The 27479-nt window shown below is 41.5% G+C and overlaps 1 protein-coding gene across 3 annotated transcripts in view; it reads left to right on the top strand.

The window, feature by feature from the left end:
* The window catches only part of RFX4 (regulatory factor X4), a 106953-nt gene that overhangs the window by 46908 nt on the left and 32566 nt on the right, over positions 1–27479 (top strand). For 2 of the 3 annotated variants that reach the window (XM_083181666.1, XM_083181664.1), the window contains exons 4-10: positions 3023–3146; positions 14697–14758; positions 16690–16903; positions 17757–17834; positions 18639–18802; positions 21246–21346; positions 27182–27240. In XM_083181666.1, the coding sequence (XP_083037792.1) occupies positions 3023–3146; positions 14697–14758; positions 16690–16903; positions 17757–17834; positions 18639–18802; positions 21246–21346; positions 27182–27240 (802 nt within the window). Of the gene's footprint in view, positions 1–3022; positions 3147–6204; positions 6479–14696; positions 14759–16689; positions 16904–17756; positions 17835–18638; positions 18803–21245; positions 21347–27181; positions 27241–27479 lie in introns of those variants that run through there. The other variant, XM_083181665.1, reaches the window with a different exon arrangement.

Genomic DNA, 27479 nt, shown 5'->3' with positions numbered 1-27479 from the left:
CTTTATTATCTGCAAGCCTCCTTTCCTTGTGAACTATGACATCACTTCTTCTTGTGTCTGTTAAATCTAATTATACGCACATACCAAACACATTCAACTGTCCGCGCTTAGCAACTAGTCACCAGTAAATATAAAAAAACTGCTAACGTTTCGGTCAATTAAAATTCCTGTCTTCAAAGGATAAATGATGTTATTCCACCGCGCATCACAGGAATATATAAACCCCTTATACATAGCCAGCGAGTCCATACTCTGACAGAGAGCTATATCTGGCCTTAGATTGTTTGTAAATGGACAAAGGAGAGTATGGGGTGGGTTAGTGATCATTAAACAGTTCAGGTATAATAGCGGTTTTTACACAAAGTCCAGCTAATGACTACGTGCAAAGGAAGAGGTAGATGGGTGCAATCATTAGCCGCAACATAACATAATTAGCAGCATCTGATGCCTCTATAAGGTCTCTTATTTAAAGTGAAAAACTGGATTATTATTATTATTATTCCAGTTTTTTTTTTATTATCAGTATTTATTTAAATAGTGGCAAAATTGTACTTTAACTGATTTCTTCCTTTTGAGTATATCATACTGAGAGATAACTGTTTTTGCACAGACTTAACCAATGTAGGAGATACAGGACCTGGTTGCGACAGCTGACCGCGGCGATTATGTGCGATCTAACCATGAGTCCCACTAGACATTGGTAACAATGGTCACAGAGGATTTATTTGAAAAGTTATTGACAGTTAAGCCGTGTACACATGAGGGGGGTGATTATTTTTGAAGGCCGGGAGGGGCGGCCTTTCGGCGGTGCGTCATTGAGGTGCTTGCTAGGCAGCGAATATGGTGCGATTTGTCAAACTTGCCTAGAAGGTTAGCCACAATCGCACAGTGTATACACCCACCGCAAGCTATAGCAATGCGCAGCCCCATCACAGATAAGGCATTTTTGACTTAGCCGCCGCACACAATGTATTCGGCTTAACCAGCTGGGCATGGCAGCCAACGGATTAACTACATCTTGATTCTGACTAAGCCAAATACTGTAGCTTAGTCAAAATCACCCAGCCCGAGCCCTTCTGAGCGATATCACTTATTTTATTGCCCAGTGTGTATGCTTTACAAGACGCCCGATGAGCGCTCCCATGGGTCGTTAATGGACCCCTCCATTGTCTGTGCATGCACAGATGGCTGAAGCCAACGTTAACATGCCCCTGCTTTCCCTGTCCCTGTCACTCTCCAGCATCAGCAAGTGTATACCCTACCGGTTGCTTACAGCCGCTGTAATTGGGTGTTATTGGAACGTTACTTATCTAATCAACTGATCTGCAACAGAGTCTGCATTTTAGAGCACAGCCATTTGGATTTGCAATATACATCCAATGGGCTTCTCAGAATAAATCCAGGCAGGGGAGACATTTGCATATTTTCACACAGCTGCTGCGTACAAATTTGCAGATGCAAAATGTGTACGTTTCTGAATCAGGCCAACAGATAGTCCACGCTGGGGCAGGGAGTGAAGTGAAGGACTAGAAATATTCAGCGGGAAGCGCTATAGATTATATAAGCATTATATAAAATAATAAACACTGGAAACAATAAATGGGGGATTTCCCATTAGGCACGTAATCCATGTGCCTAGGGGTGGCACTTGTTTGGGGGTGGCACTTAGATGCCTTTTTTAATAATGTCAATCTGAAACGTACCAGTAACCGAAAAACATTTCTACTGTACTGTACCATGTAACATCTTAGAGTGTAAATGGGTAGAACATGCACATACTGCCCCTATAACCTGTCCTACTTACTATTATATTAAATAGAATATTAATTGATGGCTTATAACCAATGAAAACAATAAAATTAGGCAATGAGGGGGGGATCTCTTAACCACTTCGGTGGTATGCCCGGAAATTTTCTGCCGCCACCATTCGCTGCCTTTAAGTTCACCACTCAAGGGGTTAAGGCCCTCATAGAGAGGTCTGATTTGGCCTGTTTTTATCTGACAGATCTGGACATAAAAATGGCCAAATTGGATGTGTTTTGACTTGAGTTGACATCTGATCCAATGAGCAGCCCCGGCGTGCGCATCGGATCAGATCCAAAGATCATATGTGCTGCACATATGATCTCCGGGTTTGGTCCCCTCACGGCAGTGGGGAAAGGGGTCGCATGCGATACATCGCATGTGCAAAAAAACGCCTGCAATGTATTACATGCGATCTTGCCACCCAGGAAGGTCCCAGGCGGCTCACGGTGGACCGGATGGTCCTACGCTGCTCTGAGAAGTTGGACCAGTGTATGGCCACTTTAACTGTTGTGCCCAGGGGTGCCCTCACGGTTGTGACTATTTTCCCTTCGTGGAAAGGACCTGGATGTGCTCACCCTGTCTCAGATCATGCCTTCTTACCTACTGAAGTGAGCTGAGTAGGGCTTCAGGCATTGGGCAGATATGAGTCCAGTAGATCCGTGGAGAAGACAGGACAGGTTGGTGGGATGGACAATATCCTGACTTCCTTCTTCATTACCCCAAAATCTCAAGTCCATCACAATCTGGGACAGTGAAGATTTTAGGACATGGTTCACTGCAAATTGCCCCATCATACCATTGCCCCAACTGTGTGCCACCACATTCACTGAAAGTGCTACTAATACATTTACCCAACTGTATTAATATAACTTGAAATCTGGTGGTTTCAGATCAGGGGTGACCAAACCTGTCCTCAAGATCTACCAACAGTACATGTGTTTCAGGCCAACCTGTGGATCTAATGCAGCAGGTTTGAAAATGTGACAGTTAGTAATGACCGCACCTGTGCACCAGCTAGGGGATTTGGAAAACGTGGACCGTTGGTAGATCTCGAGGTCCGGATTGGTCAGCCCTGGTTTAAAGTTTTCTTTTCAGTATTTTTAAATGCCAAACTTTTGTGTTTGTTAGCTGCTGTAATAATACCTAATATTATGAATTGTACCCTGAAATAAATGGATGTTCCTTACAGCTTCTAAAATGGATTTTTCTTTTGAAGGTTGGAAGAGAACTACGAGATTGCCGAGGGAGTTTGTATCCCCCGCAGCGCCCTCTATATGCATTATTTGGATTTCTGTGAAAAAAACGACACGCAACCGGTGAACGCCGCTAGTTTTGGCAAGGTATACTCAATCTTTTTGCAATAAGCATTTTGGTAGCTTCAATTGACGCAGATAGGGGCAGATGTATTAAGCTTTTGATAATGATAAAGTGGAGAGAGCTAAAGTACCAATGTAACGGCCATGTTAGCAGCTAATTGGTTAGTTGTTTATCTCTCTCTGTCCTCTTTATTACTCTCCAGGGCTTATTTCATCGCTCAAAACATTAAAAAAATGAATGGGTTAATTCAGCATGGATCGCTAATTAGATTATCAAATATGTGTACCGTACGCATTGTGCAAGCATGAGCGGAAATAGTGGCAGATAATGCCTAGGGCTCATAAACACAACAAGGCCGGAGATTTCCTGACAGGAAGCTGGTGTTTGGGGGTGGGATCCTGACGTTTTCCAGTTGTGTCTGGAAAAAACGAAGTCATGTCCAGATGTTTTTGAGGGCAGTCTGGGACGTCAGCGATGATCACTTCCAGGGACCTGTTGTGAGGTAAATGGCTGAGGAGTCCCTGGCAAGTACCAGATTCAATGAGTTTTGATTAGAGATGTGCAGAAAAGCTAGCCAGGTGAGGCACTGCCTCACCTGCCATAGACTTTTTACTCCAGAGTTCTGACTATAAAAATTATTCGAATATTAAAAATAAGATTTTTTTTATATTTTATTTGTATGTTTGACATATTTTATAAATTCAAAACTCTGGCATATACGTTAGTATGACAGGAAATGCTGTGCCTCACTTGCCTCGCCCGCCTCACCCCACCGCACCCCACTGACCACTTCCAACCCCTGTCTCAGTCGCAGGTTAGTGGAATCCTTTCACCTACTCACATTTGCACAGATGGCAAAAACGTGTTTGATGGTTCAGGAATCGCAGATTAATTTACGAATGGATAATGAGTAGCGATCCATTCACAATTGTCTTGCAATATAGCAAAGGCGTCTTCATTTTCTGACTGGACGGTAGCTTTCTCCGCACAGTGCACTGCAAATTCTCTGATTTAGCGATCCTTGTGGAATTGAGGAAATAAAAATTTCCAAAGATAAAGCACCAACCAATCAGCTCCTGTCAATTTTCAAAAAACAGCCTGTAAAATGTAAGACAGACGTTAATTGACTAGTACTTCATCTCTTGCAATATTGGGCCTTATTCTGGTTCACACTCCGAGGCAAATTCCTTCTCAAATGGACAAAACCCTGTGCACTGCAGGTGGGGTAGATGTTACTTGTACAGATAGAATTAGATTTGGGTGGGGTTTTTCTTTAAAGGGAGATCTATATTGCAGTGTAAAAATAAAGCAGTCAGTATTTTCCCTGCACAGAAACACAGTAACTCACCCAAATCTAATTCTCTCTGCACCTGTTACATCTGCCCCACCTGCAGTGCACATGGTTTTGTCCATTTGAGAAGGAATTTACCTCTTAGAGTGAACCAGAATAAGGCCCTTTATCTCTTACCTCAATAAGTGTTTTTTTTGTCATCTGGTTAGACTACCGGCGTTGACCTGTTTTTGGATGCATGATTGGACATGAAAGTCACATGCAAAATAATCCGACTGTGTAAAAAGAAAAAAGAAAAATTCTGACCTGGCTAAACGGATCCTTCCGCTGAAAGCATTTTTTTTGTTACTTTGATTTTAATGCAATGTGCCGCATTCCAGCAAAACCACTTACTTTCCTACTTACTAACAGTTACTGTTTTTTACTCTGATTTGCCTTTAAATGCCCTTCAGCGCCTTAACCGGTTAGCACCAGGAATTACCAGCGTCCGCTGGGTATTTTCCCGATGCTGCTGGCTTCGGAGAGGGTTAAATGAATTTGGTTATTGAGTTAAGGAATGTTAGATCAGTAGCTGGAACAGCATGGGGTGTTCTTATAGCAGGCTTCATTGAGTCTCCACAAAAAACCCCCAGAGAAAGATGACTGGCCGGCCTGTCTGCTCATTTATCACACAGCACAGCGAAGTCCTGAAACTCCTCACAGAGTGTTTCTTCTTACGTTTGTCAAAGTTCTGCTCTAGAAATGAGACCGAATGACTGCCAGAATCAAGGACTTTGTGAAGCTTAGTTCAGATCTGTAAATAATGAGGGGAATCCATGATCTGAAGCTGCTACATTCTCCCTCTGAACGGCCTTTAATAAAATAAACCTTCTGTTTTCGGATGCAGAGAATAGAGCAGCAACAGCTTGGAAATTCATCACGATTTTTACTTGCACTTTCTTTTTTGGTGCTGATATTACAGCTGAACGAATGGCAGCCATCTGTCTGGCAAATACACCAGCGTTTTCATAGCGGCAGGAATAGGGTTTTCTGATGTTAGGTTTTTGTATTCACACTTGCAAGAGCTAGAATGTAATGCACAGGAGGCCTTCAGGCCTGGACACCAAGTCATATATGTCCTAATATGAGGAAAACACATAAGCCCCTGAAAGGTGTAAGCGGTAGGGGTCACAGGCTATTCAAGGGGATACAGGGCCAGATGCACTTAGCTTCAAAAGTGATAAAATGGAGAGTCATAAACTGCCAGCCAATCAGCTCCTACCTGCCATGTCACAGACTGTGTTTAATAATGTCAGGCAGGAGCTGATTGGTTGGTTGTTGATCACTCTTCATTTTATCACTTTTGAAGCTTAGTGCATCTGGCTCACGATGCAGGTTTGTATCCACTCCAACAGAGAACAGCGTGCAGTTCATGCTAGTGGTAGATAAGGATGTAAGGATTAGAATACCTACAGTATAGGGTAGATAGGAATATAAATGTACACCTGCCGCTAATGATGTGGACACCTGCTAGTGCCTCAAACGTACTTAAAATTAAAAAAATGAATTAGTAATATGTGATTAGTACATAACCTACATGAACAACACTTATTATTTAAGTGTCAAAAGTTGTTTAATATTGGGATTAAAGGGGGGTGGGGTGGAACTGAGTGGTTCCACCACCATTAATGGTGAGGTTAAACTGGTTCAACCTCCACCTTGGCCCTGCACAGTAATTCTAAAGTCTGTGTCAGGATATGGCCTGGTGGCAGTGTCTGGCTCCCTCCCTGCGGCTGCAGTCTCTGTGAAGTGGAGATGCAGCCGCTGGCAGGCAGGGGGAGCAGCTCCTCTCAGGCAGATCTCGCGCCGTTACAGCCTGAGGGGAGACTGAGAGAGGAGCACATCAGCGGCGGGCACCCAGCAGCAGCAGCAGCAGTGGGACATCACAGTGACGGCAGTGACAGACACTCTCTGCAAGTTCGGAGGCACCTCTTGCAGGATCTCAGCCACGACTGTCACTCAGCAGCGGCCTGGGAGGGCGGCAGTAAATGTCAGCTGTTCCAGAAGAGACTTTGGCAGCAGCAGGTTAGAGGGCAGTGTTATTCCCTTTAGGATGTCCTCTGTCCTATACATATAGATTTTGTTGTGAAGCCGTAAAAATCGTGCTGTATCATCAATGCGTTTCGCCCACCAAGGACTGCTTCAGGGGTTTTAGCTCATGAATATCTAGGATGGATGATATAAGAATATTTCCTCTAAGAAAGGGCACCAGGCCTATTCATATGGTGCCATAGAAAAATGGTTCTGACTGGCTCAATTTTGGGGCAATTTCTATAGGTGCTCAATAGATCTATAAACAGTAGGTCCCCTTTAAGGACTTCTCTCTAGCAAGCATTACTTATTTTTTACTTGCTACAGGTGGTGAATGCCCTCTCTGGATGATAACTGGAACTGTATATATAGTGAATGACCGCATCCTGACCACATCCAATCTGTCTGTCTGTCTATCTATCTATCTAATCTATCTTGTATCTTTCGGTCTATGTAGGCAGACTACATAGGCCAAGTAGTTTTAATCTGCCGACAAATTCTTTATTTCTCTGTAAATAATTAGAGCACTAGTAGTATGTTCGCCTGATGGAATGGATCCAGTAAGTGGTGATTACATATGCTGAAGTGAAAGGTCATTAGGAAATGGTCCAGTTGGCGAGTCACCTACGTTAGATAGAAGATGGTTTATTACTTAGGGGCTCTGCTGTGACAATACTCGAGTTGGATAAGTTTATACAGTCCCAAAATATGCAAATGTGGATCTTCCTGTTGGCATAATGGCATAGATCCAGATCCTGATATGATAATGAAGCCAATACTACTATGTAGTAGTACATCATGTCATCCAACACACAGTTTCCCTTCGCCTCATATATATGACGCAGGTAGTACACAATCTTAAAATTAATCTAAACACAATGAGACATTAACACATTTGATCATAAGCATGAGCTTTACCTGCACCCTGAAGACATTCATGCACCAACACCTATTTTATTTTAGCTGAATTCTTAGATTGTGCAGTGCGTATGAGTATGATTGTGTAGTGTGTATGAGTATGATTGTGCAGTGTATATGAGTAGGATTGTGCAGTGCGTATGAGTACGATTGTGCAGTGTGTATGGGTATGAACGTGCAGTGTGTATGGGTATGATTGTGCAGTGTGTGTGGGTATGATTGTGCAGTGTGTATAAGGATGATTGTGTAGTCCGTATGAGTAGGATTGTGCAGTGCGTATGATTGTGTATTGCGTATAAGTATGATTGTGCAGTGCGTATGAGGATGATTGTGCAGTGTGTATGGGTATGATTGTGCAGTGTGTATGGGTATGATTGTGCAGTGTGTATGGGTATGATTGTGCAGTGCATATGGGTATGATTGTGCAGTGCGTATGGGTATGATTGTGCAGTGCGTATGGGGATGATTGTGAAGTGTGTATGAGTATGATTGTGCAGTGCGTATGAGGATGATTGTGCAGTGTGTATGGGTATGATTGTGCAGTGTGTATGGGTATGATTGTGCAGTGTGTATGGGTATGATTGTGCAGTGCATATGGGTATGATTGTGCAGTGCGTATGGGTATGATTGTGCAGTGCGTATGGAGATGATTGTGAAGTGTGTATGAGTATGATTGTGCAGTGTGTATGAGTATGATTGTGCATTGTGTATGAGTATGATTGTGCATTGTGTATGAGTATGATTGTGCAGTGTGTATGAGTATGATTGTGCAGTGCTTATGGGTATGATTATGCATTGCGTATGAGTATGACTGTGAAGTGTGTAGGAGTATGATTGTGCAGTGTGTATAAGTATGGTTGTGCAGTGTCTAAGAGTATGATTGTGCAGTGCGTAGGAGTATGATTGTGCAGTGTGTATGGGTATGATTGTGCAGTGCGTAGGAGTATGATTGTGCAGTGTGTATGGGTATGATTGTGCAGTGCGTAGGAGTATGATTGTGCAGTGTGTATGAGTATGATTGTGAAGTGTGCATTCTGTATGAGTGTGCATTGTATATGATTGTGTATTGCGTATAAGTATGATTGTGCAGTGCGTATGAGGATGATTGTGCAGTGTGTATGAGTATGATTGTGCATTGTGTATGAGTATGATTGTGCAGTGTGTATGAGTATGATTGTGCAGTGCTTATGGGTATGATTATGCATTGCGTATGAATATGATTGTGCAGTGTGTATGAGTATGATTGTGTAGTGTGTATGAGTATGATTGTGCAGTGTATATGAGTAGGATTGTGCAGTGCGTATGAGTATGATTGTGCAGTGTATATGAGTAGGATTGTGCAGTGCGTATGAGTACGATTGTGCAGTGTGTATGGGTATGAACGTGCAGTGTGTATGGGTATGATTGTGCAGTGTGTGTGGGTATGATTGTGCAGTGTGTATAAGGATGATTGTGTAGTCCGTATGAGTAGGATTGTGCAGTGCGTATGATTGTGTATTGCGTATAAGTATGATTGTGCAGTGCGTATGAGGATGATTGTGCAGTGTGTATGGGTATGATTGTGCAGTGTGTATGGGTATGATTGTGCAGTGTGTATGGGTATGATTGTGCAGTGCATATGGGTATGATTGTGCAGTGCGTATGGGTATGATTGTGCAGTGCGTATGGGGATGATTGTGAAGTGTGTATGAGTATGATTGTGCAGTGTGTATGAGTATGATTGTGCATTGTGTATGAGTATGATTGTGTAGTGTGTATGAGTATGATTGTGCAGTGCTTATGGGTATGATTATGCATTGCGTATGAGTATGACTGTGAAGTGTGTAGGAGTATGATTGTGCAGTGTGTATAAGTATGGTTGTGCAGTGTCTAAGAGTATGATTGTGCAGTGCGTAGGAGTATGATTGTGCAGTGTGTATGGGTATGATTGTGCAGTGCGTAGGAGTATGATTGTGCAGTGTGTATGGGTATGATTGTGCAGTGCGTAGGAGTATGATTGTGCAGTGTGTATGGGTATGATTGTGCAGTGTGTATGAGTATGATTGTGAAGTGTGCATTGTATATGAGTGTGCATTGTGTATATGTATGATTGTGCAGTGTGTATGAGTATGATTGTGTATAAGGTGGAGTCCGTACTTATGAACTAATCCTAACCTATATATGGTCAATTTATATTGGGTCGACACCTATAAAAGGTTGACATGGCTTGAGTCAACAGGGACTTTAGGTCGATATGCCAAAGGTCGACATGAAAAGGGTTGACATGGTTTTTAAAAGGATTTTTACCCTACTATCCACTAGCGCAGTGATGGCTAACCTTGACACTCCACCTGTTGTTGAACTACACATCCCAGCATGCCCTGCATCAGTTTAACTATTTGGCCATGCTAAAACTGATGCAGGGCATGATGGGATGTGTAGTTCAGCAGCAGCTGGAGTGTCAAGGTTAGGCATCACTGCACTAGAGCACGGAGGGACAATAAAATAGTGTGCTGAGCGTAGCATGACGTGCTTAGTGTGCCATACGAGAGGACGCAGTACACTTATTCGGTGTCCATGTCATAAATCACCATGTCGACCTTTGGCATGTTGACCTAAAGTCCCCATCGACCTATAGTCCATGTCGATGTAAGCCATGTTGAACTTTTATAGGTGTCGACCCAAGGGAGTCCACCGAATGTATGTCAAACAACACTGGGTCTACCCAATGACCCATACTTTTTGATTTTCCCAACTACTTGGAACCACAGTTTTTGTTGCTGTTTTTCTACTGATGATTGTTTCCTACCACTCACTGGTCAATTATAATGCCAACTTGTTGGCTGGTTGGAATGATATCGGTCAGATGTATTGTCAGCTTAAGCCATATACCACCTTATCTCTTATTAATGCTACTTCCCCATAGTGCCGATTACTAATGACCCTTTTGCTTCTTCATATGTGATTAACATCATTTATTGGATTTGCATAGTGCCACTGTACTTACTTCTGGTGATACATAACTGTCTGCTGGTCATGCAAATTGCAAAATAATATATCGCTATATAGAAGTGTCCAAATTATTCTATGGTACTTATGTAATATCTGGGCTCCCGTTTTTCTTATGAGACCGCGTCCCCTCGCGGGGCTCGCTGCGCTCGCCACGCTTCGGGCACGGTGGCTCGCTGCGCTCGCCACACTATATAAAATCAACTCCATGCGTAGTTGGATAGTAGGGGTATGAAAAAATGGGGTGCATTTAACATGGGAGCCCAGATAATACATAAGTACCGATTCTATTGTTCCATGTTTATGGGCTCTTACTGTTATTTTATTGTTATTTATGTATTATATTCATTTTATTAAAATGTTACTTTTTTATATATTAATTTGTATCTTTAATAATAAGGCTATATAGCTTTGGTTACAGTACTTTTTTGTTTTTTTTCATCAAAGTTATTGGCAAGTTACTCAAATATATTTTTATACATGTGCGTTGACATTACGTATTCAAGTATACCAGTGGCCTGCGCCTTCTGGATGACTTGAACACTGTAGGCTTAATCAAGGCTCAAGTACCTCATGCCTCATTGATGAGTTAGGAACATTATTACAGGCAGCAAAATGTGTGCTGGAGAAGATAAAGTACACTTCAGAGCTTGAAAGAAACGCTCTGCTCCTGAAAGTTTCGGTTTAATTAAACTTCCGTCATTACGGGGCCTGAAATAATTAATTTATGTTTTGAACACTTTTCATTAATTAATTAATTAATTTCACCCAGATAGCCTTGGTAGTAAATTAAGTTGGAGTTAGAGAGCGCTTTGGGCCAGATGTATCAAGCTTCAAAAGTGATAAAATGAAGAGTGATAAACAGCCAGCCAATCAGCTCCTGCCTGTTCTTTTTCAAACCCAGCCTGTGACATGGCAGGTGGGAGATGATTGGCTGGCTGTTTATCACTCTCCATTTTTTCACTTTTGAAGCTTGATACATCTGGCCCTTTGTACCTAATGGGGGCAGCCATGTTCGAACACCAAACTGGACATTGACCGACTTGATCAGAAAGCAACGGCGGCTCTTCTGTGACTGACATTGATTTTGGTGGTTAATAGCATTAGTTTTTACCTGATTTATATTTGATCAAAGTCCTGCATTTTTATTATTATTATTATTATGGCTGTCCATGTTTGAGCATAAAGTAGATGACTTTAGTACCTCAGTCAGTTTGATTTATGGATATCCTTAAAACTCGGACTGTAATGGCGGGTTACAGTCTGAGATATCTGTCCTGTGGTATTCTATGATAATAAGTAAAGGGTAAATAAATAAAACATTAAGGGGGGTATTCAATCCCACCAGTGACAGTCCGAATTGTCGAGCATTTGTTTTTCTCGTTTTGCTCGACATGAATATTTAGCTCGACAAGTCGAGTTCTCGCCTATTCAAACTGTAATTTCAATCCCACCAGTAACAGTCCGAATTGTCGAGCATTTGCATTTGTTTTTCTCATTTTGCTAACTGAAAATTTAGCTCGACAAGTCGAGTTCTCATCTGCTCGACAAGTCGAGTTCTTCCCTGCTCGACAAGTCGAGGTCTCCCCTAGAGAGGAAAGTGGCAATTGTCAGAGATAGGCTTCATTTTTATAGTCAATTATATAAAAGTAGATATCTTGTTAAAAATGAAAATTCTCCTATAAAAACCATTTCCAAATCAGCAGACTGCACAATGCTGGTATCTCCCTGAAGTCTCAGTACAGGAATGAGAGCTCTGGGGTAAATTGCAATGCATTGCATTGTAGAAGTAAACAAAAGAATGGCAACAAACAAACATTGTATCCTGAGTAATTCTGCCCCAGAATGGATACAAGGGACCTAAACATAGGTGTTTGATTAAACCAGAAGTAGACATAAATAGACATGTATACAGAAGACTTTTAATGGGCAAAATGCAGCACAGTGAACATGAAAGGTGAGCAGAAAAAAAGATAATACTTCTTATATGCCAAATGGAATAATTTAAACAAATGCGTAATAATACAAGCTGAAAACTGATGCTGATAATGGAATAATGGGTTAAAGCATACCATATAAACATGCAGCAAATGTAAAGTTAATCAAAAAAGGAATACAGGTATTTAGCAAAATATCACAAAGTAAGAAGTCAAGATAAGCACTACAAACATTAGTACAATCCTGCATATACATTTAACACAATTTATGAACATGCAACAAGAGAAACTCCCTTGTCACGACAGAAATAATTGTCGAGTTAAATTTGAGGGAAGAGTGATTTCAAACAGTCGAGGTCAGGTGAATTCTTTGACATTGAATAGGCTGCAGGAATTATCTCGACAGATTTTACCCAAAATAACTCGACAAGTCGAGTTATGTTCAACTCGACAGTCGAGCAAACCGAAAACCAAATCAGGTGAGCTCTGCTCGACAAGTCGAGAAAACTAGACAATGAATAGGCGACCTCATAAATAACCAACCTCTCGTCGAGAAAACAACAAAGCTCGACAAAAATAAGGAGCTCGACAGACATTGAATACCCCCCTAAGAATACATTATGTTCGTTTAAAAGGAATGGACCAGTCATAATTTAATTTACGAATTCTAAACATAATTTAATTCATTATCTGACCGCTTATCAACACTAATGGGGTTTATTGTGAAAACTTTAGGCCTGCTATAAGCTTCATAATGAAATAAATTCTATAGAAAAGTTTTGACTAAAAGGATCACTGATATGAGGTCCATTCTCAATTGCATGTAACCTTAGTTTACCTTAGGTAATCTTAATTGGGAATGACTCCTGAGTGTTTCATTGACTCATCTGTAAAAGCCACTTTTTTTTGCCGACCCCAACTCGTCATCAGTGCACAACAGCCTAAACCAAATGTGTTTTGAAACAGGAATTGTTGTTTTATTTTTATTTGGGGGGGGGGTGTTTATAATAGCTAAAATTCTGCTGCCTCTGTTGTACCTTTTGGCTATTTCAAAAATCCTGTTTGACTGTTGACACTACCCAATATTATCCATAACCGATGAATCCGCCCCCCCCCCCCCCCAAAAAAAAAAATTATTAGTTTTTGTAAAATAGATAACTTCTGCTAATTGATTTGGTACTTGTTTCCTAGCACGGCCACACCGATCATGATCGTGGGCATCGTTAGTAAAAATCGGGTGCGATGGTACCGACGCGATGCCCGCGATTTCCCATAGGGAACAATGTTAAATGCCTCAATTTACCCAAATCATCATAGGGAACAATGTTAAATGGTCCAGAACCCCCCCAAAACACCCCTGAACAGTGAAATGGCCCCCCAAAATTAGTTTACGCCACCCCACGATCAATGTGAACCCGAATCGTGGCGAGCGCAGCGAGCCCGCGAGGGGCGGCGGTACGCGTCCTCCGACCTTTTCATACCCCCACTATCCACGTCGGCATGGAGTTGAGAATAGAATAGTGCCCGAAGCGTGGCGAGCGCACGCGGATACCTGTGAAGCCCGCGAAGGGACGCGTTTACCTGTGAAGGTATCCGCGTCCGCTCGCCACGCTTCGGGCTCGCCACACTATTCTATTCTCAACTCCACGCCTACGTGGATAGTGGGGGTATGAAAAGGTCAGAGGACGCATACCGCTGCGCTCGCTACGCTTCGGGTTCACGTTGATCGTGGGGTGGCGTAAACTACTTTTGGGGGGACATTTCACTGTTCAGGGGTGTTTTGGGGGGTTTCTGGCCCATTTACCATTGTTCCCTATGATGATTTTGTGAAATTGAGGCATTTAACATTGTTTCCTATGGGAAATCGGGGGCATCGCGGGTAAATTGAGGCATTTAACATTGTTTCCTATGGGAAATCGGGGGTATCGCGTCTGGACCATTTAAGCCTTTTTTTGCCGCCTGCAACGCGACCGACGCGATTTTGACTTTTTTCAATGCATTTCAATGGGAAATCGGGGGCATCGCGTCGGTCGCGTCGCAGACCACTAAAAATTACACCCGATGCCCGTGATTGTGGCCGTGCTAGGAAACAAGTACCATTGATTGTTATTATTATTTTTATTATTATTATTGTTATTATTATTATTTTGATGAAGTTGCTTCCAACCCTTTGCTTATCTGGCCAAGCTTGGCACCATAACAAATCTAAAAGGAGATGAAATTGTGTGATAAAAATGTTTTTTGTTTTTTTTTGGGAAGGGGGAGCGGTATCATTATGATGTTTCCCATTGAAACAAGGTCATGACCTTGAACCAATTCTGTTCTCGTAAAGATAGCTGACCTACGGTAATATATTTTATTCCTTGCAGATAATTAGACAACAGTTCCCACAATTAACCACAAGGAGACTCGGAACCAGAGGACAATCAAAGTGAGTACAAAAGTCACCCACAATGGAATTCCAGCACCTTGTGTGACCTTGTTCCAAAGATCAATCTGTTCTTGTTACATTTACATATCTGTGAAACTAGAACTAATGTTTATATATTTGATTTTCCTGTGTACAACAAACAGAACAAAGAATGGTGACACACAGGATCTTTTTTAGCCATTTCATAATTATCCTTTCAAAAGTTTAAAGGAATCCAAGTTGCCCCAAATTCGATGGATTCTGTCACACCAACATAAAAAAAACGACTTGTTTAATAGGAAGCATACACTGAGTATTCTGGGGAAGAATTATTCATTATAATTTATCTAAACTCAAATAATCAATCAAGAGAACAGATCTGTGTATGTTCATTTTTGACCTTTTGGTTAGTGTTTTTTTTTTTTAAATACCGCCCAAACATTAAAGAAAACATAAAAATAAGATGATAAATGGAAAATAAATCCTATCAGTCCAAGCCCAGCATAGATCTAACATTGCACAGCCATATTGTACAACCCCATAGGTCATACGGTTGGCCAATGGTTTAGCAGATGATCCAATGAGAGCCTAGAACACTGCTCAGATCTGTAATGCAACTCCAACCACATCTGAATCAGGCCCAATGTTATGCCATGTCTTAACAAAGTGGTAATATTATTTCTATTAGTGTTCCTTTATTTATTATACACTTATGGGTGTTTCAAGGCAACCCAGGCAGTGACAAATTTAACTGTATTTATTTACTAATTGTTTCCCTCCCTTCCTCTTTGTGGTCTCCTTAAACCTTTCTTAAATGAAATGAAAAGCCCACTCCTACCTTGTTCTGCTAATTGATATGAAAGCGGTATTTTCATAGATATTCCCCACTCTCAGCTGTGTGCTGCTAGTACATATGAACATATGCGACTAAAAGCCTGCTTCAGACCCATATCTCTGAAAATTGCTCTGGCGCTTGCTCGAGCTCTTAAACTTCAATTGCCTGTGGCAATTGGCGGCGACATCGTGTTGGGGTGACAATATACAGTTGCAGTAATGGCAAGGCAGCATTTTGTGGGAGTGGTCAGGACAACATAGACTTGTCTGGAACGCTTGGGGGATGGCCAAGGCAGCTGCATGGAACATGCTCTTGGCTGCGGCCTGCTCTTGGCTTCTCAATTTGTCTGCGCAGCCAGAGGGCAGTTTGTGTTGTGTAAGCGCTTCACTATGGAGCGAATGCTCTACCTTGTGCCCACAATTTTTGTGGGCACATCACAGGTTGGGACTCATCGAGTCTCTCTGCTGGTCACCAGAATAACCCCCTTAATGTAATAAATAGCTGGTGAATTGCCGGAGGCAGACTCGTACAAAGTCTCACACCACAAACTTTTTTATTCTGCTCATTTTATACTGATTTTATTTAATTTATTGCTTGCATTTTACTTATGCAGTATATGTATATCATTCTATATATTGGCTTAACTCCCAAAGGCAAAACAATAAAATTGCCCAACAGATGATCACTATCCTGGGGCACCTTAGGGACAGTGGGACAGGTGGCACCTGGCAATTTACACAAGCCATATAGCACTGTTGAAATGTACACACCCCTCCTGGGCTTTACCTCCGGGTTCCAAGTAGGGGTCTGGAGGCAGTTACTGGCGGGAGTGAGGGGGTTGTGTCTGGGCACTGCCTGTTGCCTGCGGTCACTCTGATGGATGTTCTGACACTGACTATGCAAACATTAAAAATTTGTGGAAACAAATCAAGAAAAAGTGTAATTTCCAAGACTATTCTTATTGCATACCACAGTTATTTATGGTAAAAATAATAAAAAAAATCATAAGTTTGTAGCTTTACTAGAAAGCAATACTTGTAATACAATCTTTGAACTTTGAATTCAATCATCAAAAAATACCCCCACAAATTAAAAATACCACATTCTCTTTTATTAGGTATCATTATTATGGAATTGCAGTCAAAGAAAGCTCCCAGTATTATGACGTCATGTACTCAAAGAAAGGAGCTGCATGGGTCAACGAGACAGGAAAAAAAGAAGTCACAAAACAGACAGTGGCGTATTCACCGCGGTCCAAGCTTGGAACATTATTGCCTGAATTCCCAAATGTCAAAGATCTAAATCTGCCAGCCAGCATCCCAGAAGAAAAGGTATCTATTAAACCAGATGCATTTCCCAGAACCTCTTGCCGATTCTTTTAAAGGCTAGGCTCTCATCCTTTGTTATATGTTCCCCAAGAAGTAACTTCAATCAGTTTAGTAAGACTTAAAATTCTAATAAATGTATTAGTAAAAAAATAAATCAATATTTACTATTCGTTTTGTTACTAAGAATAAAAGAAAAATCTTTTCTTGGAGACTCCTGGATTTTGGGGAGTTACCCTGTATGCCGGTTTCCACCCACTTCTCCAATGAAAAGGGTGATCTGAGTTCAGGAATGATGCGGTTCACAGTCCTGATTGCTCTTCGCAATAATGAAGTCATCCCATCATCATGCCCAGCGCCCACAGCTATACAAAGCTGCGGCCATTCCCTTATACAGCATGGGTGGGTCTATGATGATTCCATTTACCATGAATTATATAATAATACCGCCTGTGCCTTCCACTTCCCTGTGGAAGGCACAGGTGGTATCCAGCAAATGGCTTTGCAGGAGACCTGATAATTTTTCGCAAAGTCCGGGACAGCCAGTCCTGGAGATTCAGGAGTCTCCCAGACATCCCGTAGGTTATAGTTTGTTGAAGGTGACAGGTTTCATTTAAAATACAACTAATGATCAGATGCAGAGCTGGACACAGATTGTATGTATATGCTCTTCCATTGTGTGCAGAGAGATAAATGTGTATATTTGGACATCTACTGTACAGCTTTCCTTGTGGGGGAGTAAACTGCCTTGGTCATCAGCAACCTATCGGCCTTCTATGTGTATTATGTCTTCATAGCACTATTGCTTTAAAATATCCTATATACTTAAGTAAATATTTGTAATTTACATTGGCTACAGATCTCAACTTTTATAATGATGTATCGAACCCACTGCCAAAGGATACTGGACACTGTAATACGAGCCAACTTTGACGAGGTACAGTACAGTAAAGACTGATATGTTTGAAATAAAAATAAAAAATACTGATTGGAAATAACCATCTGCACAATACCCTCTGATTGTAATTATGATGTAACGAAATTCCATAAAATGCTACTGTTTCCATAACTGTCATTTTCAAGCTGTTGTTTTAAATAGTTGCTTTTGGAGTGGTTTGTCTTTAAAACGGGGGTGGGGATCTTATTCCGCATGTTTTAAGCTACAGTAAATTAAGATATAGCACAATCACATCCATATTGAACCCAGAGGTTAAGTAGTGATATTGTAGGGTATTACAGGAAGCAGTCGGCTTTTCATTGCTCAATCACTGAGATTCAATTGTAAGTGATGTCTGCAATTATGATTGCTGACATTTATGGTAAAACCACATCGCAACACTTACCTGCGCATCTCTACTGACTGCCATGGAAAATCTGAGATGTTTGTGGCTGTGAGTTGCCGGCGAAACAGTTGAAAAGCCAGCAATTGCCGGCCATCATGGACTATTGAATTGCCCCCAAACTAACAAATTGTCTCCATTTAATAAATTATCCATTGGTTGTATTTGCATAGTTTATTTACAACATGTTTTAGATAGCATGGAGGGAAATGTAATGATCAACGGTCCCAACATTTTGTAGGTAACAGACATTTGGCCTAGCATATTGAAGGCATGGCCGCAGCAAGTTGGGGATGTGACTGGTAGTGCCAAGTGCCTTTATTGTGTGGAGTAGAGATTCAGAAATAGCAGGGACTCGATTACTCCGTCACCATTACTAAATCATTTTCTTTATTTTGCAGGTTCAGAGTTTTCTTCTGCACTTTTGGCAAGGAATGCCACCCCATATGTTGCCCGTTCTGGGCTCGTCCACCGTGGTAAACATAGTGGGTGTGTGTGATTCCATACTATATAAAGCGATCTCTGGTGTATTGATGCCAACTGTGTTGCAAGCTTTGCCCGACAGGTTGGTGCATTAAGTCAAAGTGCATTATTGCTATTTGCTATTGCAGTAGTTCACAAACTGTGTGCTGTGGCACCCTGGAGTGCCTTGAAGGACCTACAGGGGTGCCCTGGATTGGGGGTACATGACCGATTCAAAGGTCATAAGCAAATTGTGGACAAACAGAAGTGAATCATGTCCATTACCACACAACTGACCCTAAGGATGAGATAAACACAATTCCCTCAATGTAATATTTTCCTTCTGATTTTCTCAATAAGAAACCTCTGCCCTATGGTTGCCATAAAAAAACTTCCAATACTCATGGGTGCCATGATTCAAAAAAGTTTGGGGACCACTGTGCTATGGTATTATTTATCGCACTGCCTGTGTCTTTACCTGGCTAAGTGTAGTTCTAGCCACTGATTTATAAATCTTTGTAGTGAGCGCAATGGTTTGAACAGTAGTAGCCTAATATAAATATATAGAACATATCAAAAGTAAAAAATGTAAATCGGTTTTGGGTGCTGACAGAGCCGGCCCTAGCCTAAATGACGCCCTAGGCAAGATTTTGGCTGGTGCCCCCTAGCACCACCACTAGTTCCGCCTCTGACCCTGCTCCCCTTTCCCAGCACCATCAACCCTCATCATAGCAGTCATCATTTTGGTGCTCCTACCTGCAATATTTTAAATAGAAACAGTGCACACATTTGGTGCGCAGCCCAAAAAGGGGTGTGTTCTTGCTGGGAAGGGGCATGACCACACAATTTTACCCCCAATTCAAATTATGCCACACAGTAGTGCAACTTTATTCACATTATATCATGCGATGGTGTCCCTTATTCACGTTATATCACACAGTAGTACCACTTTACCTTATATACATTACTCCTCACATTATTCACATTATACCCTTACAAAAAAATCCTGAGAAAATATTGTATTTTAACCACCTCCATGGTCACACTGCAACCCAGCACAAAGCAGTGTGTGCTGGGCAGAGGAGGAGAGCTGCAGCTGCTGCTGTCACTTAAGTGGAGAGGGCCCAGGGCCCCCACTGGGCCCTCCCATCAGACTTTGGCGTGGGTAATTTGTACCCCCTACCCCTTTCTCTCAGCACCCCTGATAATACCACACAGTAATGCCCCTTACACATGACACACATTATTAATGTCCTTATAACCATAATGCCCCTTACACATTATGCCAACCTTTATTAATGCCCTTCATACACATAATGACACACATAATGCCCCTTACACATATGTTGCACATTATTAATGCCCTTATACACATGACACACATAAAGCCTGTTACACATATGTCACACATTATTAATGCATTTATACATGACACACATAATGCCCCTTACACATATGCCGAACACTATTGCACAACCAACCCACCCGCAGATAGCACTCGCACAGCCGCTAACACTGTGACCTCTGCCTCGGCTTGGATACAGATGTTTCCTCATACATCTTGACTCAATAAGCCATGCAGCTCCTGGCCAGTTCTGCTAATGTTGGGGGCCTTTTTTGCTGAAAATTCGTCTTCTTTGCATTGTTATGACCAGGACACACAAGGAGCTTCCGATGATTAAAATTATATGTGGCATGCCTATATTCTGTGTGCGACTGTGGCTGTACCTGCATACAGAATGCTATGTTACAGTGATTTCAATGAATACACTATTTCATATGCAGATACAGCATCACTCACACACAGAATATAGGCATGCTGCATATCATTTTAATCAGCAGGAAATGCTGATGCCCCTAGGCATTCCAAATGCCCTAGGCAATTGCCTAGTTTGCCTATGCCTAAGGCCGGCCCTGGGTGCTGATGCCTATCTTTGGGGCAGATGAATTAAGCCTGGCGAAGAGATAAACTGGAGATAAAGTGGAAGGAGATAATGCACCAGCCAATCAGCTCCCAACTGTCATATTTTAAATACAGCTGATTGGCTGGTGCGTTATCTCCTTCCACTTTATCTCCAGTCTATCTCTTCTCCAGGCTTAATACATCTGCCCCATTGTGTGCTCTCTCGATTTAACCGAAATTATAGTATTCTAGTAGCAGCAGATGCACTGTGGAATTTGTCTACGCCTGCTGTTGTCACTTCCGAAGGTGATGGATCTTACAAAAGTACAGTAGATCTCGGCAAATAAAATCCTGCCCTCTAATGTATGTAATGTAGCTTCAAAATACTGTTGGCAGATTAACCTTAACCTTAAACAAATCCAACCTATAGTTTTTGATCTACTGTTCTATTAATTTAGCCTTGCAATGGTACCATAATATTGATTGAAGCTTTGTGCTCAATTCACAATGTTCCAATACATATGGCAATAAAATAATTTTTTTTAGCTACAGCCACAGATTTTTATTAAATCTTATCTAGCAAAAATCTGTTTATTCTCTTAAACCTAATAATAACCAAATATTCTCACTCTTTATCTTCAAGTTTGACGCAAGTGATAAGAAAATTTGCCAAGCAGTTGGACGAATGGTTGAAAATTGCCCTCCACGACCTTCCGGAAAACTTACGGAATATTAAATTTGAGCGTAGGTATTGATTTGATTTCTGCACTTTTGGTTTGTGTGTGTAAGAGAATACGGGGATGCGGTCATCTATTAGAATGAACTTAGGTCTACAGTCATTAGGTCGACCCCACTAGGTCGACTGGCAGGAAGGTCGACCTGACTTAAGGTCGACATGGGCCAAGGTCGACATGACTTAAGGTCGAATTTGCATAAAGGTCGACATGAGGAAGGTCGACTGGTCATAAGGTCGACATGGGGTTTTTCACTGTTTTTTGAGCCGACATGTGCCGACAGGCGGTATTTCATGCCCTACCATCCACTAGGGCGTGGAGGAGGTTATTAAAGCTGTGGCGAGCGAAGCGAGCCACCGTGCCCGAAGCATTGGGAGCGAAGCGAGCGATGCGAGGGTCCGATTCTCATTGCCAACTGTGTCCATGTCGACTGTGTCAACAGTCGGATCAAAAAACAGTGAAAAAACCATGTCGACCTTATGACCAGTCGACCTTCCTCATGTCGACCTTTATGCAAATTCGACCTTAAGTCAGGTCGACCTTCCTGCCAGTCGACCTAGTGGGGTCGAACTAATGACTGTAGACCTAAGTTCATTCTGACAGATGTACCGATTCCGAGAATACGGTATGGTGAAATGGCCACTGATGAATGTAGTCAAATCATTTTTTTTTTAAGTAGAAAATTATCTTGAATGAGCAAATGTAATTATTTAGCTGCAAACCTGTCAAGGTTGAGTATCCCTTATCCAAAATGCTCGGGAACCAGAAAAATTTTGGAGAACGGATTATTCTGTATTTCAGAATATTTTTATATTTCAATGATCTATCTGGAGGTATCTTGCATTTATATTGTATAAACACATCAAACACATGAAATACACACAAATATATTTTATTTGGCATAAAACAAGGTTTCAAAATATGAAACAAAGTACAATCTCAGATACTGAATTTGAATGTCTAGCAATCATTTTCTTGCAGATATTTAGTGCCAGTTCCATATCATGCCCTCAGTAGTGCTGGTACAGATGCCCCCAGTTGGGCTTTTAGCAAAAAAAAAAAAATTGTTTTAATTTTCTGGAATGTATGGTTTTCGGAATAATTTGGATAAGGGATACCGAAACTGTAGTATATATATTTTTTTACTTCATTACACAGCCGTGACCCTGTCATGTTCTCAGCTGGCTTGACGGTGAATCGGCAGGCGGGATTCCATGTCCCACCTGCCGAACGCCTAAAAAGGCGGCGTGGCCGTGAGATACAGCCGTGGATCCTTGAGCTGCTTCCGGGAGCTCAACAATCCACGGTAGTTCTCGGTAGAATGGGCCCAACTGCTTGTTAAGTCGGGCACGGTCTGCTGAGATCCCTGTTCAATGCTGTCAGGAAAGACAGCATTGAATAGGGCCCGCTGCTATTTCCCTCGTCGGGAATAGCGGCGGGAGATTGAATATCCTCCAATATCTGGCCCCATGGTCCAAAATGCATGCCACTTGTTCTAACTACTGAATGTGCAATTTTGGGGATCCAGGTGAGTAACAGCTAGGTGGAAATCCCAGAACCAGTGATCAAAACTGGTTTCAAGCAATACATCTGAGGATGTCTATTGCGATGTCCTGGTTTGGATCGCCAATCTAATGCCATGTATACATGTAGAAGACCAATTGATTTTATAGTCATTCTGATGATTGGATCATAGCATTTGTGGAGAGTAAGTTTCCTAAAAAAAGTATTGCTTTACAGTATATTTTATTTTATATAACAAGGACAAAGTGTTGATTAAAGTGATTCTTTTGCATGGTATGATTTGCGAAAAATTACACCTTAGCTCCAATAGGCCATAAACTTTACAATATACAACTTTAAAATGGACTATAAGATCGGGTCTGAGCAATATTGCGGCACTTTTCTTCTATCATTGTCATGCCCAATATTAATGACATTAGTGCAATAGCACCAGGAGCCCTCGTCCCCTTTTCATGGGCGACTTCAATATTCCAAATAATAATCCCACAGATTTTGCTTCTTCTAATTTTTATCCCTGAACTTTACTCAGTTGTCTTCTTCCCTTTCTCCATTCAGTGACCAACAGGATGGTTTGCAAAGCACATTTGGTTTGCTAATGGATAAAACCATGTGCACTGCATATGGGGCTGTGGTAACATGTGCAGAGTCGGTTAGATTTGGGTGGGGTGTGCACTTTAAACTGATATCTATATTGCAATGTGAAAATAATTCAGCCAGTATTTACCCTGCACAGAAACAAAATAACCCAAATCTAACTCTCTCTGCACATGTTTCATCCCCTGCAGTGTACATGGTTTTGTACCAAATGTGCTGAACCTGAATCATCCCCTTAGTTTCAAAGAGAATCCTGCACTCTTAATGGCATTGGAGAAGATCTTGTTTTCTCCCTGACTTCCATCAATTCAAATGTATGTTATCCTCTTACTGGTCTGCTCTTTCCCCTCTTCAACTTTCAAATCCCTATACCCTCCCAATCTTCCAACCCTCAATGCCTCTTTAGAGCTGCTCCTGGCGATTCTATTGCCAATCACTGCTGCTCGCCATCCGCCAGAAGGGGGTGTGGTTGCACAAGATGCTTGCTCACCCCGTTCTGATGGAGTCAGCCGCCTCCCCACCACTCCCCCATAGCCCTCTGCACTCCCCCCTAGCCCTGGCCGTCTCCCTAAAGAAGAGTCGGGCAGGGATGCCGCTCCCCGCTTCCGTGTGAAGGGGGCGCACGTGTGTCCTCGTCAGATGCAGCACCTCTCCGCCAGCTCTGGCGATTCCCTGAGTTGGCTGAGAGGCGCTACTCCTGTACCTACAAAAATAATAATAGTTTTCCTGATCTTCCTTCTCCTCATTCTACACTTTGCTCTTTATTCTTGGTCCTTTTCTTATTTTCTATATATACCTCCTTTCTCTGTAAATTTAGAAGACTAGAAACGCTGCTCAATGCAAATGCTTTGAAAGCTGGTCTGCTACCTTGTGATTGCCTCTGTGTTTGTGCATTTGTTAGAGAGAGAGATATGTAGTTTCACTCACTGCCAACAGATGGCAGTGTTTCAGAGACACACAAATGGACACTAGACATATACTGTATATAGATGATCATTTGGTCTACAAACAAAATATTTATTCTTATGACGCGCGCAAATCTACACTGACCTTTCCTCTCCTCTCTCTTTCATCTCCAACAGTTTGTTCCATATATATTCTTCGATGTCCAAGCAGTCAACTCAACATGTCTAAGATTTCATTTATGACCCCCTTCCCTACCCAGAGGTGAGTAGGGAAGAGGGTCATAAATGAAATCTTGGACATGTTGAGTTGACTGCTTGGACAATCGAAGCATATATATGGAACAAACTGTCTTACTATTGCCAACAGAGTCCTACAAATGTGACATGAGTCCACTACCTAGGGATCATCCGTGGCTCCTGCCCCCCCCCCCCTTCTTGTTTTCATGCTATATTTCAATCTTGTTGCTTCCACCTCCCCAACATCTCTTGAACTCATACCTTCCACACCAGTGAGGTCACTACATTTCACTTGTACTACTGTAACCTCTTACTCTCTGGTCTTCTTCTCTCCCATTTCTCCTTTCTTACCTCTATCTTCAATGCTGTACCTTGTCTTTTATTCCTATCTCAATTGTTTGAGTCAACATCTCCTCTACTGCTCTGCATAAAATGCGCCTGTTCCTCCAAGTTCATCAGCTCTATTCACTAACTTAGCTCTCATATCTGTGGTTAATAATGGACATAATAATATAAATGATTTAGACTAATTTCATTTGAATTCTGCAATGGTCATTAACAACACATTGCAAAAGCACTGAGTAGATATATTTTGTCCTGTAGTGCTCATAAAATGTTTAAGTGACACATTTTGCTATAAAACTGTAATTTTAAGGGTTCTTTAGTTTTTTAAGAAAGTATTGTATGTATAGTATTGTATTCCAAAATGGACCATTTTATTCAATAGCATAATGCATATATCTCTGTGCCAAAAGTAATTTTATCTATACACAACTATTAAAAGGTGACAGATTAATGCTTTGTCTCTGCGGGATAGACACTCCTTCCTAACGATGTTCCTGCGTTAGACTAAGCCGATCTCCTGCAAATAAATCCTTTCTTGTTTTAAAGCTTTTACGCTTTCTCCATTCAGAAAACCCGTTTTTCATCATGCAGTAATTAAGAAAAAGGATTAGCTCTGGATCAAGAACATGAGCTAGAATGTAGCTGTAGCGTGTTAATACTCAAAAGACATATAATAATGGTCATGCTGATTTTTTTATGGGTTTTTAATAACTATAAAAAAAAAGCACCCGATTGATCATATGAATTTTTGTAATTATTATAAATGTTTCTGCTGCGTTCTGGTGAATTATATTCTTAAGCTTCAGTAACAATGTAACAAGAGAGTACAGCAGTAGTACTAGTCAGGGGCAGAACCATAGGAGATGAATGGGATGCGGTGGTTTAGGAACGTGGAAATGAGTAAGGCAGAGAATGTCAGCCTTGCTTCAGAAGCTCACACTACCCACTCGGGATAGCCATTGTAAACCAATGGTTCTCAGCCATTGACTTTTGCAATTCGATGGACGTTTAATTCCAGGGTCGCTACCACATTTTCCTGCTCCTTTCCATTATGTGTTCTTCCATGGGCCAGGGCATAAATGGTGATCCCACTGTTAACTATATAACTGCATAACTGTACCATTCATGGTTTAAGCCAAAATGATGGTCATATATCATTAAGAATTTTGTTCCAGCCTTCTGATGGCCATCCCTACTCCCAACTGTAGCATACCCATGTTCTCAAAAGTGCAGAGTAGGGGCCTCCTGTGATCAATGTCCTGGGTGCATGAGGTACTACTGTAGACCACATAGGAAGAGACTGCACACCCTGTAATGAGAGGTGCTACCTTGCTGAGATTTTTAGGTATATACAAGACAGAGGGGGTTTGCAGGTGCACTATGCATTCATTACTGCTAACATACTGTATATTCCTTTTATATTTAATTTATGAGGTTGTTAGCATATATTTGGCCAAAGATATGTACCTGCCCACCACGTTAAGGTCACCTCATTAGAGCAGGTCCCTAGCACTATGGGGTTCATGCCTGGGGTGCAGGGCACCCCCAAACCAGTCCAGCAAAACCACCCCAGGGCATCACATAAATAAAATATAGCTGTGAAGTGTAATAGAGTGTAAAGTGTCGTAGAATTTAGGGTATGTGTAAGCAACTAATAGTGATAAAGGGTGTGTCAAAAGTAAAAAATTGACAAAAAATATATGTGAAAAATACATATAAAAAATGAATACAGTACATAGAAAAAATGATGATGTGTATATGTGAGTCTATGAGTATAGTAGCGATCCTACTGTAGACCACACATGCTCAGGAGAAGTCACTGCTCCTCTTTATCGGGAGCAGAGAAGGAGACCCACTTGACAAGAAAGAAAAGCACTGCTGGGGTCTATACAAAGTTTGCTATGGGATCTATCATCCTGTGATGCCCTGCTCAATACTGACGGCCAGTAACAACTTTAGGCTGTTATAACAAATGCTGAAGATGCTGAAGAATAGCTATATAGTTATAATAACTAAAAGTAATTCTCCTTTGTAAAGTCCCTGTTGCGGTGCCATTTGGCCATTTTTCCTTTTGTATTAATTAATCTGTGTGATGTTGCGGAGTTGGTGGGGGTGTCAGTGGGAGGAGCAAGTTCAAGCCCCAATCACCAGTGGGAAAAATATGGCCAGCGTGTGATTGTACCAGCATGTATCTGTACATTGTTATTCATACATTGTTATTCCTTTTTTTTTCCTACTAGTATCTAAAAGGTTTTCACAAGTCCTTCGAAGGCAGACATCATTAAACCATCTGTGCCAGGTGAGTACCCTTCACAAATGTACTTTCATAAATGACTGATATTCTGATATATATTGTCCGTTTGTTCACACATACACACACACACACACACACACACACACACACACACACAAACACAAATAAAATACACCTCCCCATGGAAACACAGAAGATTTTCCATGGGGAGGAGAGGCAACTGGGGGATTGTTACCCTTCCTCAAAATAACCAGTGAAAACTTGCTCTGTCATTTTGTTTTTAA

The sequence above is a fragment of the Crinia signifera genome, chromosome 4, assembly GCF_055691185.1.
Source record: "Crinia signifera chromosome 4, ASM5569118v1, whole genome shotgun sequence".
In the NCBI taxonomy this organism is placed as follows: domain Eukaryota; kingdom Metazoa; phylum Chordata; class Amphibia; order Anura; family Myobatrachidae; genus Crinia; species Crinia signifera.
Note: the sequence above shows the minus strand (reverse complement) of the source record. Positions and strands in the feature narration are given on the sequence as shown.